This window comes from Tamandua tetradactyla, chromosome 9, assembly GCF_023851605.1.
Source record: "Tamandua tetradactyla isolate mTamTet1 chromosome 9, mTamTet1.pri, whole genome shotgun sequence".
Taxonomy (NCBI): Eukaryota; Metazoa; Chordata; class Mammalia; order Pilosa; family Myrmecophagidae; genus Tamandua; species Tamandua tetradactyla.
Window position 1 is genome coordinate 63,862,020 of NC_135335.1, and position 12,439 is coordinate 63,874,458.

The following is a 12,439-nucleotide window of genomic DNA, read 5'->3' on the forward strand; positions in this document are numbered from 1 at the left end:
CAATGGAGACACCCCATGAAGAAAGGGAGATAAAGGTAGACAAATGGAGAAATTTTTTACGGTTGTATTGAACACAGTCAACAAGTATTAATACTTTTCCAAAGTCATGCAGTGATATGTTAAACTCAGCTCTTAGCACCATTTTGGAATATAATTCTAGTGATTAATATACGAAGGAATTAGGAACCATTATTTCTCATTTCTACCTTCATTTAAAAAAGGGGGGATGTGTCATTTTAGAGCTATCTTGGCAAGGTAACATATCTTATGGTCACTCTTTTTAAAAAATACATATTTCTAAAGAATATGTAGAGCTTTATATAAGATTTTACAAAGGTTTCATGCACTAGGGTAACTCTCCAGAACCTACAACCTCCAGGTGGGTCCCTGGACCAGATAAGTCCTGATATACATGCAGAGGGGTCAGCCCTTCCAGAACATTAACTAGTTTCATCCCCCTATTCCGTATTATAGACAGCCACTCCCAACATGAAAAAGTTAGAATGGCCATAGCCCAAATACCTCTAAAGAGTGGGAGAAAGATCAAAGGTCATGGTGGAATTATACAGAGCAGGTAGGGTTTAACAAATGAATATGAGTGCTGAATCATTATACTAATATTTCTTTTAGTCTCCAGTACCTTAGAGCAGCTAGAAATAAAAACCTAAAATTATGGAATTGTAACCCATACCAAACTGTGAAATCTGTTCTACAACTAATTGTTGCAATATACTTTGAAATTTATTGCTTTTATACATATATGTTATTTAAAGAGAAGGAGGAATATAACAGAGATGATAGGGTTTAACAAATGAGTATGACTGCTGAATTCTTATATTGATATTTCTGTTGGTCTCCAGTGTCTTGGGGCAGCTACAAGAAAAAAACAAAAAATTGTGGAACTGTAACCTATACAAAACTTTAACATCTGTTCTCTAATTACTTTTTAAAATGTACTTGGAAATTAAAATTAAAAACAATAAAATTAAAAATAATAAAATAATAAAAAATAAAACGTCCTATTGCAATTCATTAACTGCTGGGCAGAGATGACAGAGTGAGCTCTTCTACAATCTCTGGCTTCAAACCTACTGTACTACCTACTTTCCGCATTTGTTCTTCAGCAAAAGTGTTTTCTCACTACCACGATGCCCTTTTCAATCCAGGGGTGGCTCTAAACTTCCCCCACTCTGGCTTTGGTTTACCTCTGCTGTCTCTCAAAAGCTCTGACTGGCTAAAAACAGTTCTCCCCAGCATTCTTCTAGAAATCACTTCTTGAAGCACACACTTTCCCACGAACATAAAGAGAAGGGTGCATGTTGGCCACTGTATCTTTTGTACCTATCTCACTTCTGTTCCAGTTTTTGATGAATCAAAACTCTGAAATGACATGCACCATTGATGGGACATGTGGGAAATGGACCCTTTATGAAGTGAGTGAAATAATGGGTATTTGTTTCTCTGCCTCTTCCTTAGTCTTGGGAAGGATTACTTATGGAATAAAAAGCTCCCACCATTCAAAGCAGGAGGAGAAGCTCCTTTGATGCTAGAGGTTTACTTTTTTACAGTTCAAATAGCGCACACTCACATCAACAGTCTTGTATTAGTTAGGGTTCTCTAGAGAAACAGAATCAACAGGAAACACTCACAAATATAAAATTTATAAAAGTGTCTCATGTAACTGTGGGAACGCAGAGTCCAAAATCTGCAGGGCAGGCTGTGAAGCTGACGATTCCGATGGAGGATCTGGACAAACTCCACAGGAGAGGCTCGCCAGCCAAAGCAGGAAGAGAGCCTGTCTCTTCTGAATCCTCCTTAAAAGGCTTCCAGTGATTAGATTTAAGTATCACTCATTAAAGAAGACACGCCCCTTGGCTAATTACAAATGGAATCAGCTGTGGATGCAGCTGACATGCTCATGATTTAATTCTATGAAATGTCCTCATTGCAACAGACAGGACAGCACTTGCCCAACCAAACAGGTACCACCACTTGACCAAGTTGACACATGAAACTGATTATGACAGTCCACCCCTTGTCAACTTGGCAGCTATATGTATCACCTTAAACCATACCTAATTTCTAAGTAAAATAAAACACACATTTTTTTTCTTTCACCTAACAGTACTCAACTGTCCTGCATATAACTGGAAACACATTAAATCTCTCCAGAATAGGGTACAAGTCCTTGGGTAATATTCATTCTTATATTTGATCTCTTACAATTTAAATAGTACAACATGAACAAAACAGCATTACAGCTCTTGTTTCTGTAAGTGATCACGTGGTTGTAGTTCATATTTATCAGTACCTTCTTCCACTACCTATTCCATGTTCCCTTTATCCTCAGCAAGCACTTTAGCTGGCCATGGTTCTTTGCCTGGTGGGGTGACCCAAACCTTCATTCCTGAAGTTTCAGAGCCATTGGTAGTCCTGCCTGGATTGGGTTGTTGCAGTTTTCCATTGATTTTAATCACAGGGCATGGTAGTACTAAAAGATGCCCTAGGGGATCTCCTATGTTACAAGAAAACTCTTCTTTACCTCCATTGTGTAGCTGCAGTCCTATTTCCCCCTGATGGTCAGGGTCAATCACCCCAGACAATAATGTGATCTTCTTGGCTTGTTGATCCAGGGGCATGAGTAGCCCAAAGTGACCAGGTGGCAGTTTCAGATTCCAGTTCAATGGAATCATTGTTCTTTCTCCTGGTGGGAGCACCCTACCTTTTGGAACTAAAACCTGTAGACCAGAAGAGCTCAGGGTTGCAGGGACAGGAAGCAAAAATTTTCCTAGTGGATCACTAGGGGTAATAGTGGGTGGTACCATTCCCATTTCCACCTGTTGGTTCCTGGACCCATGGATCCTGGCTATGGGAGAAACAGCACCATACAATGGATGGTGATTCAGAGCATATGCAGCTTCCTGGAGAACATTACCCCAGTTCTTCAAGGAATTGCTACCTAGTTGGCACCATAATTGAGTTTTCAAAAGGCCACTCCACCATTCTATCAATCCAGCTACTTCTGGATGATGGGGAACATGGTAATACCAGAGAATTCATGAGCATGTGCTCATTTCCGTTATTTGCCGTGACATGTGTTCCTTGATCAAAGCAATTCTGTGTGGAGTACCACAATGATGGATAAGGCATTCTATAAGCCCATGGATGGCAGTTTTGGCAGAAGCACTGTGTACAGGGAAAGCAAACCCATATCCAGAGTATGTGTCTATTATAATAGCCACATCTACCCTGTCTTTGGTGATTTAGTGCTGCCACCTGGCTTCTGCCAACTAGGGATCTGGTCATCCCCACTGTGTTTTAAGGATGCCAGCTCAGTGACACCTACAGTAATATCTGACCTTCAGAGAAGTGCAACTACAGAACTCTTCAGGGATGATGGCGCTAGTCTCACAAATTTATTTCTCACTGTTCTGGTAAAACGTGTATCCTCCGGATATTCCTGGAGTGTAAGGCAGGATTTGCATGATAAATCCACTCTAACATTCCAATCTCTCTAAGCCTCTGGATCCCCTCATCTACATTATAACAGGGCAGTTCTGGCATTTCAACTTCAGGTAATGTCGGCCACCTTTTGATCCATGTTTCAACCAACCATCCAAACAAACTGTTAATGCCTTTTCTAACCCCTCAAGCTATAACACTGAATGCAGAATCTCTGCTTAGTGGATCATATCAATAAATTCAGCCTGATCTAGCCTTATATTCCTCCCATTATTATCTCACACCTTTAAGATCCATTTGCACACATATTCCCCTGATTTCTGTCTATATAAATTGGAAGACTCACACAGTTCTTTTGGAGTATAATGTACCTCCTCATGTGTGATACTTCGTACCTCACCTTTAGGGGCCCGTTGGGACTTTAGTCTAGTTATAGGTCTGGAAGAAATGAGGGGTGGTGGGGGTGGGTTATGAAAAGAATTAGAAATATCTTCCAAGCCATTTGTTTGTTTCAGGGTATTCATTTGCAGTTTCATCTGGTGAAACAGGATTAACCACTCTAGGGCTATTCCCTTCAGGAGGAGGTTGGGTGGCCAATTTCTCAAGGTAGGCTGGAGGTGGGGCGGCTATGTCCTCAGGGCAGACTATTACAGGGTTATCTAGAGAATACTCAGCATGACCTAGGGTTTCAACCTCAACCCCCAACATCATATCATCATCAATATGTTACCACCCCATTTTTTCAGGGTCCCACTCCTTTCCAATCAATGCCCTCACTTTAAGGGCAGACACTATGCAACACTGAGATTTCAGTTTATGTTGTAAAGTTGCTATTTGAACTACAAGAGTCTAAGTCTGATTTTCAGAGATCTCAAGTCTATGGCTACAGGAAATAAGACTTTCCTTCAGGATACTCATTGAAACTTCTACATCTGTTAGATGGCGCTTATGCTTCTCATTTGAAGCTTTAAGCCCATCCCTTTCACTCCTTAACATATCCAGTGTATCTAACAACAACCAGCCAACATCTCTATACCTCTTGTTTCCACAAAACTCCGTAAAGGTGTCAGAAACATTATCCCCCAGAGCCTGGCTTTGTGCAAGTGAAGCATTAGGAGAATCAAATGGTGATATTTTGACTATCTCTTTTGTCAACTCACTCCACGGATTGGGAGTGTCATTCTGATTATGGGAATCAGAATCCTTAGCGCCTTTGAATCCAGTCAGAGTAGAAAACCATTCATAAAAACCCATTTTTAAGATTCTGTTTCTTAAGTACCACTGGTACCAAGTTATATTAGTTGGGGTTCTCTAGAGAAACAGAATCAACAGGAAACACTCGCATATATAAAATTTATAAAAGTGTTTCATGTAATGGTGAGAACGCAGAGTCCAAAATCCGCAGGGCATGCTGTGAAGCTGACGATTCTGATCGAGGGTCTGGATGAATTCCACAGGAGAGGCTTGCCGGCTGAAGCCGGAAGAGAGCCTGTTGCTTCTGAATCCTCATTAAAAGGCTTCCAGTGATTAGATTAAGCATCACTCATTAAAGAAGACACTCCCCTTGGCTGATTACAAATGGAATCAGCTGTGGATGCAGCTGACGTAATCATGATTTAATTCTATGAAATGTCCTCATCACAACAGACAGGCCAGCACTTGCCCAACCAGACAAACAGGTACCACCACTTGGCCAAGTTGACACACGAATCTGACCATGACAAGCCTCAAAATGGGAAATAAACAAATTTCATCAATGTTTGGGAATTTGTAAAAAGGGAATCATATTTGTCAAATGTACAAAAGGCACCATGCTAGGAAAAGCAATTAATATCTTGAAGGATCAAAGACTAAATAGAATAGGAAAAAAGCCATTAAATTAAAAAAATGCACACTGCCATGACACTGTTAAAACTAACAGAGCCTTTTGCTGGACTGAAAGAACAGCCATCTAACAGGCAAAAAGAGACATCATTTGGAATTTTATATGGCTATAGCAAAATATTAATTTAGAGCATGGTGTCACATTTTTTTTTACTTCATCTTCATACCAAAGATAAGGAAAAAAATTACCAAGGGTTGTGCTGCAGAGTAACTCATCCTTTCAGATTAGTTCAGTGATGACCTGCTCCTTGAGGCCTTTTTGTCCCTACCCCCTTAAAATTAGAGATCTTGATAAAAGGGAATCAATTGATTAAGGTGATAGGGAAATAGACCTATAAGGGAAAGTTTCAGGCAAATAGACTAGTTTCACCTAACAAAAGGGTAAATTAAGTTTCAAACTTTGATTACTTTGGTTTCATTTCCATTCTGTGAATTAAGTGTGGGGAATTTGCAATATGTGATTTCTTGTCTTTATTCTAGGTCCTACTCTGGAGCTATTTCTGTCGGGAGGGAATGTATATTCATTCCAATTTCAGCCCAAGCAAATATAATAAGGAAAACTGCCTGAGATCATATAATGGCTTCTTGAGCCAAATACATTTGAGTATTTGCTTTTTCTGACTTATCTGTGCCACTGCTCCCCTGTCAAAGCGTAGCTATCTAAGAGCTGATGGAGGTGGGGATAGGGATGGAGACAGCAACATCCCATCAAGGAGTTTGTGGTTGGGATTACGGGAAACAAAGAATGGGCGGGATTTGGGTAAAGAGAAGCTTACAGGACTAACAGAAGAGGAAGGAGGTAGGTGAACAAAGACAAATGGTGGAACAGAAGCTAGAAACACCAAAGCAAGAGAGTGATTCAAGAATTAGGTGGAAAATTGAAACAAGGGCAACAAACTAGAAAAGGGAAAATTATTAAAATTTGCCCTTTCGGTGTTGAAAAGAAATTGCTATGTCTTACTTAGCAACTGTAGAAAATACTGCTTTTGGTGGAAGAAAAAAGTTATAATAATAAAAATATTAAATGTGATAAAAAACTATCATTAAAGTTACCTGGGATTTAGAACTCTTTTGGGTTGAATTTAAGATTTAAGAATTACATTTTTAAGTGGAAAAATTCAGATTTAACTTGTAAAGTGAAACTGAATATTATGTGAATGATGACATTTTCCTCATGGTTTAAAAAACACAGTACAACTCAACTTTTTTCTTCCATGGTTATTGACAGTTAGTAATTAGGCATTAGTCCTAAAGTCTCATTCAGCCACAGCTAAAACAGGGATGGCAGATTTATTTGGAACTCCAAGTAAAAAGAATAGCAACAAAAGGAATTATGTTACCTATTTATATAAGACCTTTATTTCAAAAAAATAAAAAGTATGGAATTTTCTCAAATATGTATATTGTCTTTGAAAATGGCCCAGAGCAAATCTAGCTGCAGAATTTTCTTCAAATAGCAGATACATATACAAACCCTTAATCCATAAATTAGCACTAAAGGCATAAATTGAAGGAGAGAAGGGCATCTCCTCCTTATTCCACTCTCCCTCAAGCTCTGTTAAATAATCAACATCAAAACTTTAACTGAATAATTGGCCCACGGGCAAACACATTAACTTCCACACTGTCCTAAGCAAATTCTACGGTACCTTAAAAAAGCAAATCACAAAGGCTCTACTCTATTTACTTTTAGATTCATAACTATGTGAGCAAACATGAGCGAGCTTCCTAATACAATGTAAATGCTTTGGGTTGACCTCTGGCTCCTTTATATCCCACTGACACTGATTGTTTCCCTACAACCAGGGTTGATTTTATGTACAAGATGGTTTTCTGAGTGATGTTCACAGTGATTTGCAACTGAGTTCAACAGATGTGATATTCAATTTATGTGCCAGATAAGCAAAGCTCTTCTAAGACTATGAAATTTTGAAATCATGTCTCTGGGGTTTTATCACCAACAAGAAGGCAACAGAAGCAGAATTCCCACCCTAAATGAGTGTGCTTTTCCAAGGTCCTGGTTAAACTGTAGGCCAATCATTGTATGTGTGATATAGCTTTCTTGCTTCATGGAAAGAGCATTATATCAAGAACACTTAGTCTTGCCTTCAAATAATACATAATGAAACCCTGTAGCATGCTAAGTTTAATAAATTAAAAAATCTGTCAATTGTTCTTATTAACAGTAGGCATTCATTTTCAATAACAGTCACTATATTTTATTCTTAAGCTTTAATGAGTCTGTATAATAATGCCAGTGTCTAACAAAGGCAACATATTGTAGACTTTACTGAACACTGGTTCTAGATACGGTCATCTATGAATGAAATCATGCCTTCCCAGGTACATGGTCCAGGAGTCAGAGATGCAAAACCACAGCTTCCCAGAGAAAACAGATTCTATTTTATTTTCGTGAGCCAGGAGCATAAACTCCATTCCTTCTGCTCCCTGAAATTTTCATGGGAAATATCTGATAATTACTGAAGAAGTCACTTATGGCAATAAATATATCCAAATAACTGAGAGTGAAACAGATCCTTCCCAAGGGGAACTCTGAAATGACGGCCAGCATCCTTACCTATGAGGGTGTGAAAGACAGCAGCGATGGCCCCGGCCACTACCATGCACAGGACAGCTTTGGTCCTGTCCCGCTTGCTGTTCACGAACACCAGGCCCACGTTTTTAAAGTCACTCATGGGACCCGTGAAGAACTTCATTAGCGAATATGCCAGCCCATAGCTGGCCAGCATCTCCACTGCATCTTCCTTTACAGCTGCAATGCCCCGGTTCAAGGCCTGTGGAAAGGGAAAAGACACCCCACAAATGGCATTAGAAACATCGTCTCATTTCAAGGGAATCCCACTTCCAAAATAAAACTCGGCAGAGCATGTCTCTGAAGAAGCTCTAAGCAACTTACCAAGCAAATCTCACTGTAATCTGATAAAGCTTATTAGTTTTCATATTTATCTATATACGCTTCGGTTTTAAACACCTTTTTTGGGGGGGTGGGGGTGGGGGAATACCAGTCCCTCAGGATTAAAGTAACAGAAAGAAACCCAACAAGTATTTTATATTAATATCAGAAAGTAATTTTAAAAGGTTTTGGTTAAAAATTGATTGAAAAAACCTAGCGTTTTATTTAGGTTGAATCTATATAATAGCAATAGGCATTCTGGAAATGTGTTAACCAATATATATGGGGTAGGTAATGGATTTTTTTTCTTTAAAATGTAGTGAGTGACCTTCAGTACTGTGCATGTGTTATCTATGTCTACTTTGTATGGGAGTGAGTTCTAGGCTATGAAAACAGGTACTGACTCCAAACTTATCAACTGGGCATCAATGGATACTATTCATGTGATTTTTGCTGTGCATTAACTTGAAATATACTTCTGAGCTTTGTGCAGACAAATATGAAAAGGCAAATGCAACACTTAAGCGCAAATGCAATGCTTTCTGAAAATGCTTGCTCCACGAAGAGTCTTGCTCCTTTTACCATTCTTCCCACTAAGAGGCTCTCAGAGGTGCTAAGAGGCTCTCAGAGGTGCTGGAGCCTCACCCAGATGGTACCCCCAAACTAACTTCTGAAATGGCTGAAAGGGATATCCTTAAGAACTTTCTTACTAAAATGTCAGTAGAACTTCGTCTCTGTCTATAGGAACAGAGGATGGATTAAGCAGGAGAATCAGACTTCTGTGTCATCATGTTTTTTAAAATGACATGTTAAAGCCTTTACCTGTCACTGTCAAGCGTACAATAGAGATACAGACACTGCGGGTTTGAAACTGTTAGGTACCCGAGAAAAGCCATGCTTTAATCTTGATCCTGAAGCATGATGAAATAGGGCAGCTGTAAGTCCCTGGTTTCCTGTTCAGCTCTGAAAGAATAAACAGAGTACTGCAAATACCTAGTTCCTTATCTAGCTCCAAAGGAACTAATACAGAGCTGCAAACTTCCTGGGACAAAAATTTTCCTAGAACCCCCAAACGTACCCAAACCACTGAAACTTCCCCAAACCATGAAAGCTTGTAAAATTCTGGGCCCAAACTAAACTCTTAGCTAATACAAGGAAGCATAGGGTCATAAAGATTGTTAACCATTTGCCCAAGGCAAATTTTAGGTATGGGACAACAAACCATGAATTCTGCTAGTTATCTCCCCCTAGAACAAAGACACATAGTATTCAAAGGTTACCATGGTAACCTGTTACCAAGAAAACTTTCCTATAAAACAAGCTAGCCCACTCCACTCAGGGCATGTCCCTCCCTTGGGCATATTGAATTAACCTCTCTAATTTTAATAATGTTCTCTCTCTTTTTAATAAACTTTACTACTTATTCTTACTGGCTCTCTCATCTCTAAATTCTTTCAGTTTCAAGGCCATTGAACCTGGATCGGGGCTCAGCTGGACCACTGTCAGCAGGGCACCAGTTGCAATCCAATCTTGTAGGTCCAGACCTATTGTTTAGGGTGGAAACCTTGGATTAGATTGTTTCCATGGAGACTGATCCACTCAACTGTAGTTATGACCTTTTGATTTAGATTACTTCCATGGAGATGTGACTCTGCCCAATCAAGGTGGGCCTTATTTGTTTATTGGAGTCCTTTAAAAGGGAAACATTTTAGAGAAAGCTCAGGGCCAACAGGGGACCCAGATTTTGGAAAAGCAGAAAGAAAATCCCCCTAGTAAAGCTGTTTGAAACCAAAAGTCAAAGGGCGAGCAGACTGCTGCATCTTCCCAGCTGACAGAGGTGTCCTGGATCCACTGGCCCTTCTTGAGTCAAGGCATGTTTCTCTGGATGTCTTAGTTTGGACATTTTTATAATCTTAGAACTATAGGCTTGTAACTTAATAAATTCCCTTTTTAAGAGCCATTCTATTTCTGGTATATTGCATTTCAGTAGCTTTAACAACCCAAAATAGTCATGTTCATAGACCCAACACTCAAATCTCCCACTCATAAACTCACAGTGGGAGAAATGAAAGAAATGCATGCATTTTCCTGTCAACTCTCTTTTTCCTACTTTTACGATAACATAGTTACAGCCCATGGTCTGAGTGTGACCTTGCTAGTGTTGGTTAGAGCTAAGGTGAACAACAGTAGGTAAGCAAATGGGTGTTCAAAGGCGCAAGCCTTACACCAAAATAATTCACAAATTAACCTTTGAACACACACAACACACAGTATGTCAGAATCAAACTGCATCACATTATAACTAGATAAAGTGAATATGATCTGTTGTTTTCACTGAATCTATGACACTATCAACTGTCAGGTATATTATTAGTTATATTCTTTCTGAGAAAGAAAAAAAAAGTTCCCAAATATACTTGAAAGATGCTATTGATTATAAGATACATTCAGATTTCTGAGATCTAAAAGGTGAACAAAGTGGCCCTTAGAATCTATGAAGGAGTTATTACATTTTACACTTAATGCTAGTGCTTAGTTTCAAAGGCTGATCTTGGTTTGGGCCCTAGTGGCATCTGCTCTCAGCATGGGTATAGTAGAACTGCTCAGCACAACCCAAGGGCCTTCAGATTCTTTGCTAGGATGTTTCATTTCCTTCACTTGAGAAGCAACATCTGGCTGATCTAATGAAAAACGGAAGAGTTGAGCATTCTATACAAAGAACTGCTAGGATAAAGGATATTTACAAGGAAATACCAATGTGTAAATACGACTTTCAAAAAGTCTAAAATAAAAATGTATGAGGGTGCATGGGTAGTTCAGTGGTTGGAATGTCTGCCTTTCATGTCGGTGACCTGGGTTCAATTTCTGGCCCATGCACACCCGCCCCCCCACCACCACCAAAAAAAAAGGGCAGGCCACGGTGGCTCAGCAGAGTTCTCGCCTGCCATGCTTGAGACCCCGGCTTGATTCTTGGTGCTTGCCCATGCAAAAAAAAAAAAAAAGAATGATAGCTGTAAGAATTCAGTATCATTCTCCTGGCTAAGTCAGTACTTTACAAGCTAGTTTCTGAGAACTATTTGCACTATATCTCTAATTATCTTTTGCCTTTTCTCCCAGTAATAACTTAAAAACTTCTACCAAAATCTTCTTAGCTTTTGTAGAGCATACACCTGCATAATATCTTTGAAATGAATTTTCCCTTCTACCAAAGCTGACCTAATGCCTTAACACCTGAAAACAGATAAAAAAAAATCAAGAAGCTCTTTGATAATAAATTATGCATTAAATATTCAGAGGTCTCCTGCTGTGTTAAACCGAACAGATAATCTACCAAATTAGTTTCCTGCTGCACTTCTGTGGTGGACCCAGTTGGGGTCTCTGAGATCCCCTTTGCAGCTCAGCTTTTCCCACTGCCCTAGTCTGCTTCTGTCACTCTCCTTCTCCCACCAGCACTAGCTCAATGAATCCCCAACTGAGGTTCTACTTCTAGAGAACCAAACTTAAGACAATTTCTAACTACGTTTCTTCCAGACATTGAGAAAAGCATATGTTTTGTTCTTTTTCCTTTCTATTCTTTCCAAAAATTTATGATTGCAAGTTTACTTATTTTATTGCTAAAATGTAAATGAATATATTATTTCATTCAAGTTTAAAGAGCACATAATAGGACACCTAAATGACGTAGGACTAGACTTTCCTCATGTCTTGTAGGCAAAGCTTTATTTCTCCTCTGCTAAAATGACATCCACCCCAGCTAGGGCATCCAGTATACTACGTTTCACCAGCGGTTCTTTCCCTTAGTCCCAAACCCAGTGCTAAGGCAGGTGAGGAGAATGGGGCACAGATAATGATGACTTTGTCAGCGAGACCGAGTGTGAGAGGTACATTTAGCACTACAGTTATGGCTATTTGAAAAAGCACAGGTTTCACAGTGAGGCGGACTTGAGCTGCAATCCACTTCTGCCACTTAACTGCCGAGTGGCCTTGGCCAACCTACTTATTCTCTATGGAACAAATTCAACCCATCTTCGATTGCATATAACTAGTGTTCAGGGCACCAGGTAGTGACTGGCTTAGGAAAGGGACTTGAAAGCAAAGATTTCCGTCCATTTTGGTAACCACTGTACCCCTACCACCTAGGTACAAAGTAAACATGCAGATATTTGTTAAATGAATGAA

General features: G+C 39.5%; 1 protein-coding gene across 7 annotated transcripts in view; it reads right to left on the bottom strand.

The window, feature by feature from the left end:
- The window catches only part of ANKH (ANKH inorganic pyrophosphate transport regulator), a 151,806-nt gene that overhangs the window by 46,117 nt on the left and 93,250 nt on the right, over window positions 1-12,439 (bottom strand). For 6 of the 7 annotated variants that reach the window (XR_013157894.1, XM_077116866.1, XM_077116870.1 and 3 more), the window contains exon 2: window positions 7,925-8,141. Coding sequence is in view for 6 of the 7 variants with exons in the window: in XM_077116866.1 (XP_076972981.1) it covers window positions 7,925-8,141 (217 nt within the window). In the remaining variant the exon portion in view is untranslated. Of the gene's footprint in view, window positions 1-7,924; window positions 8,142-9,082; window positions 9,512-12,439 lie in introns of those variants that run through there. The other variant, XM_077116869.1, reaches the window with a different exon arrangement.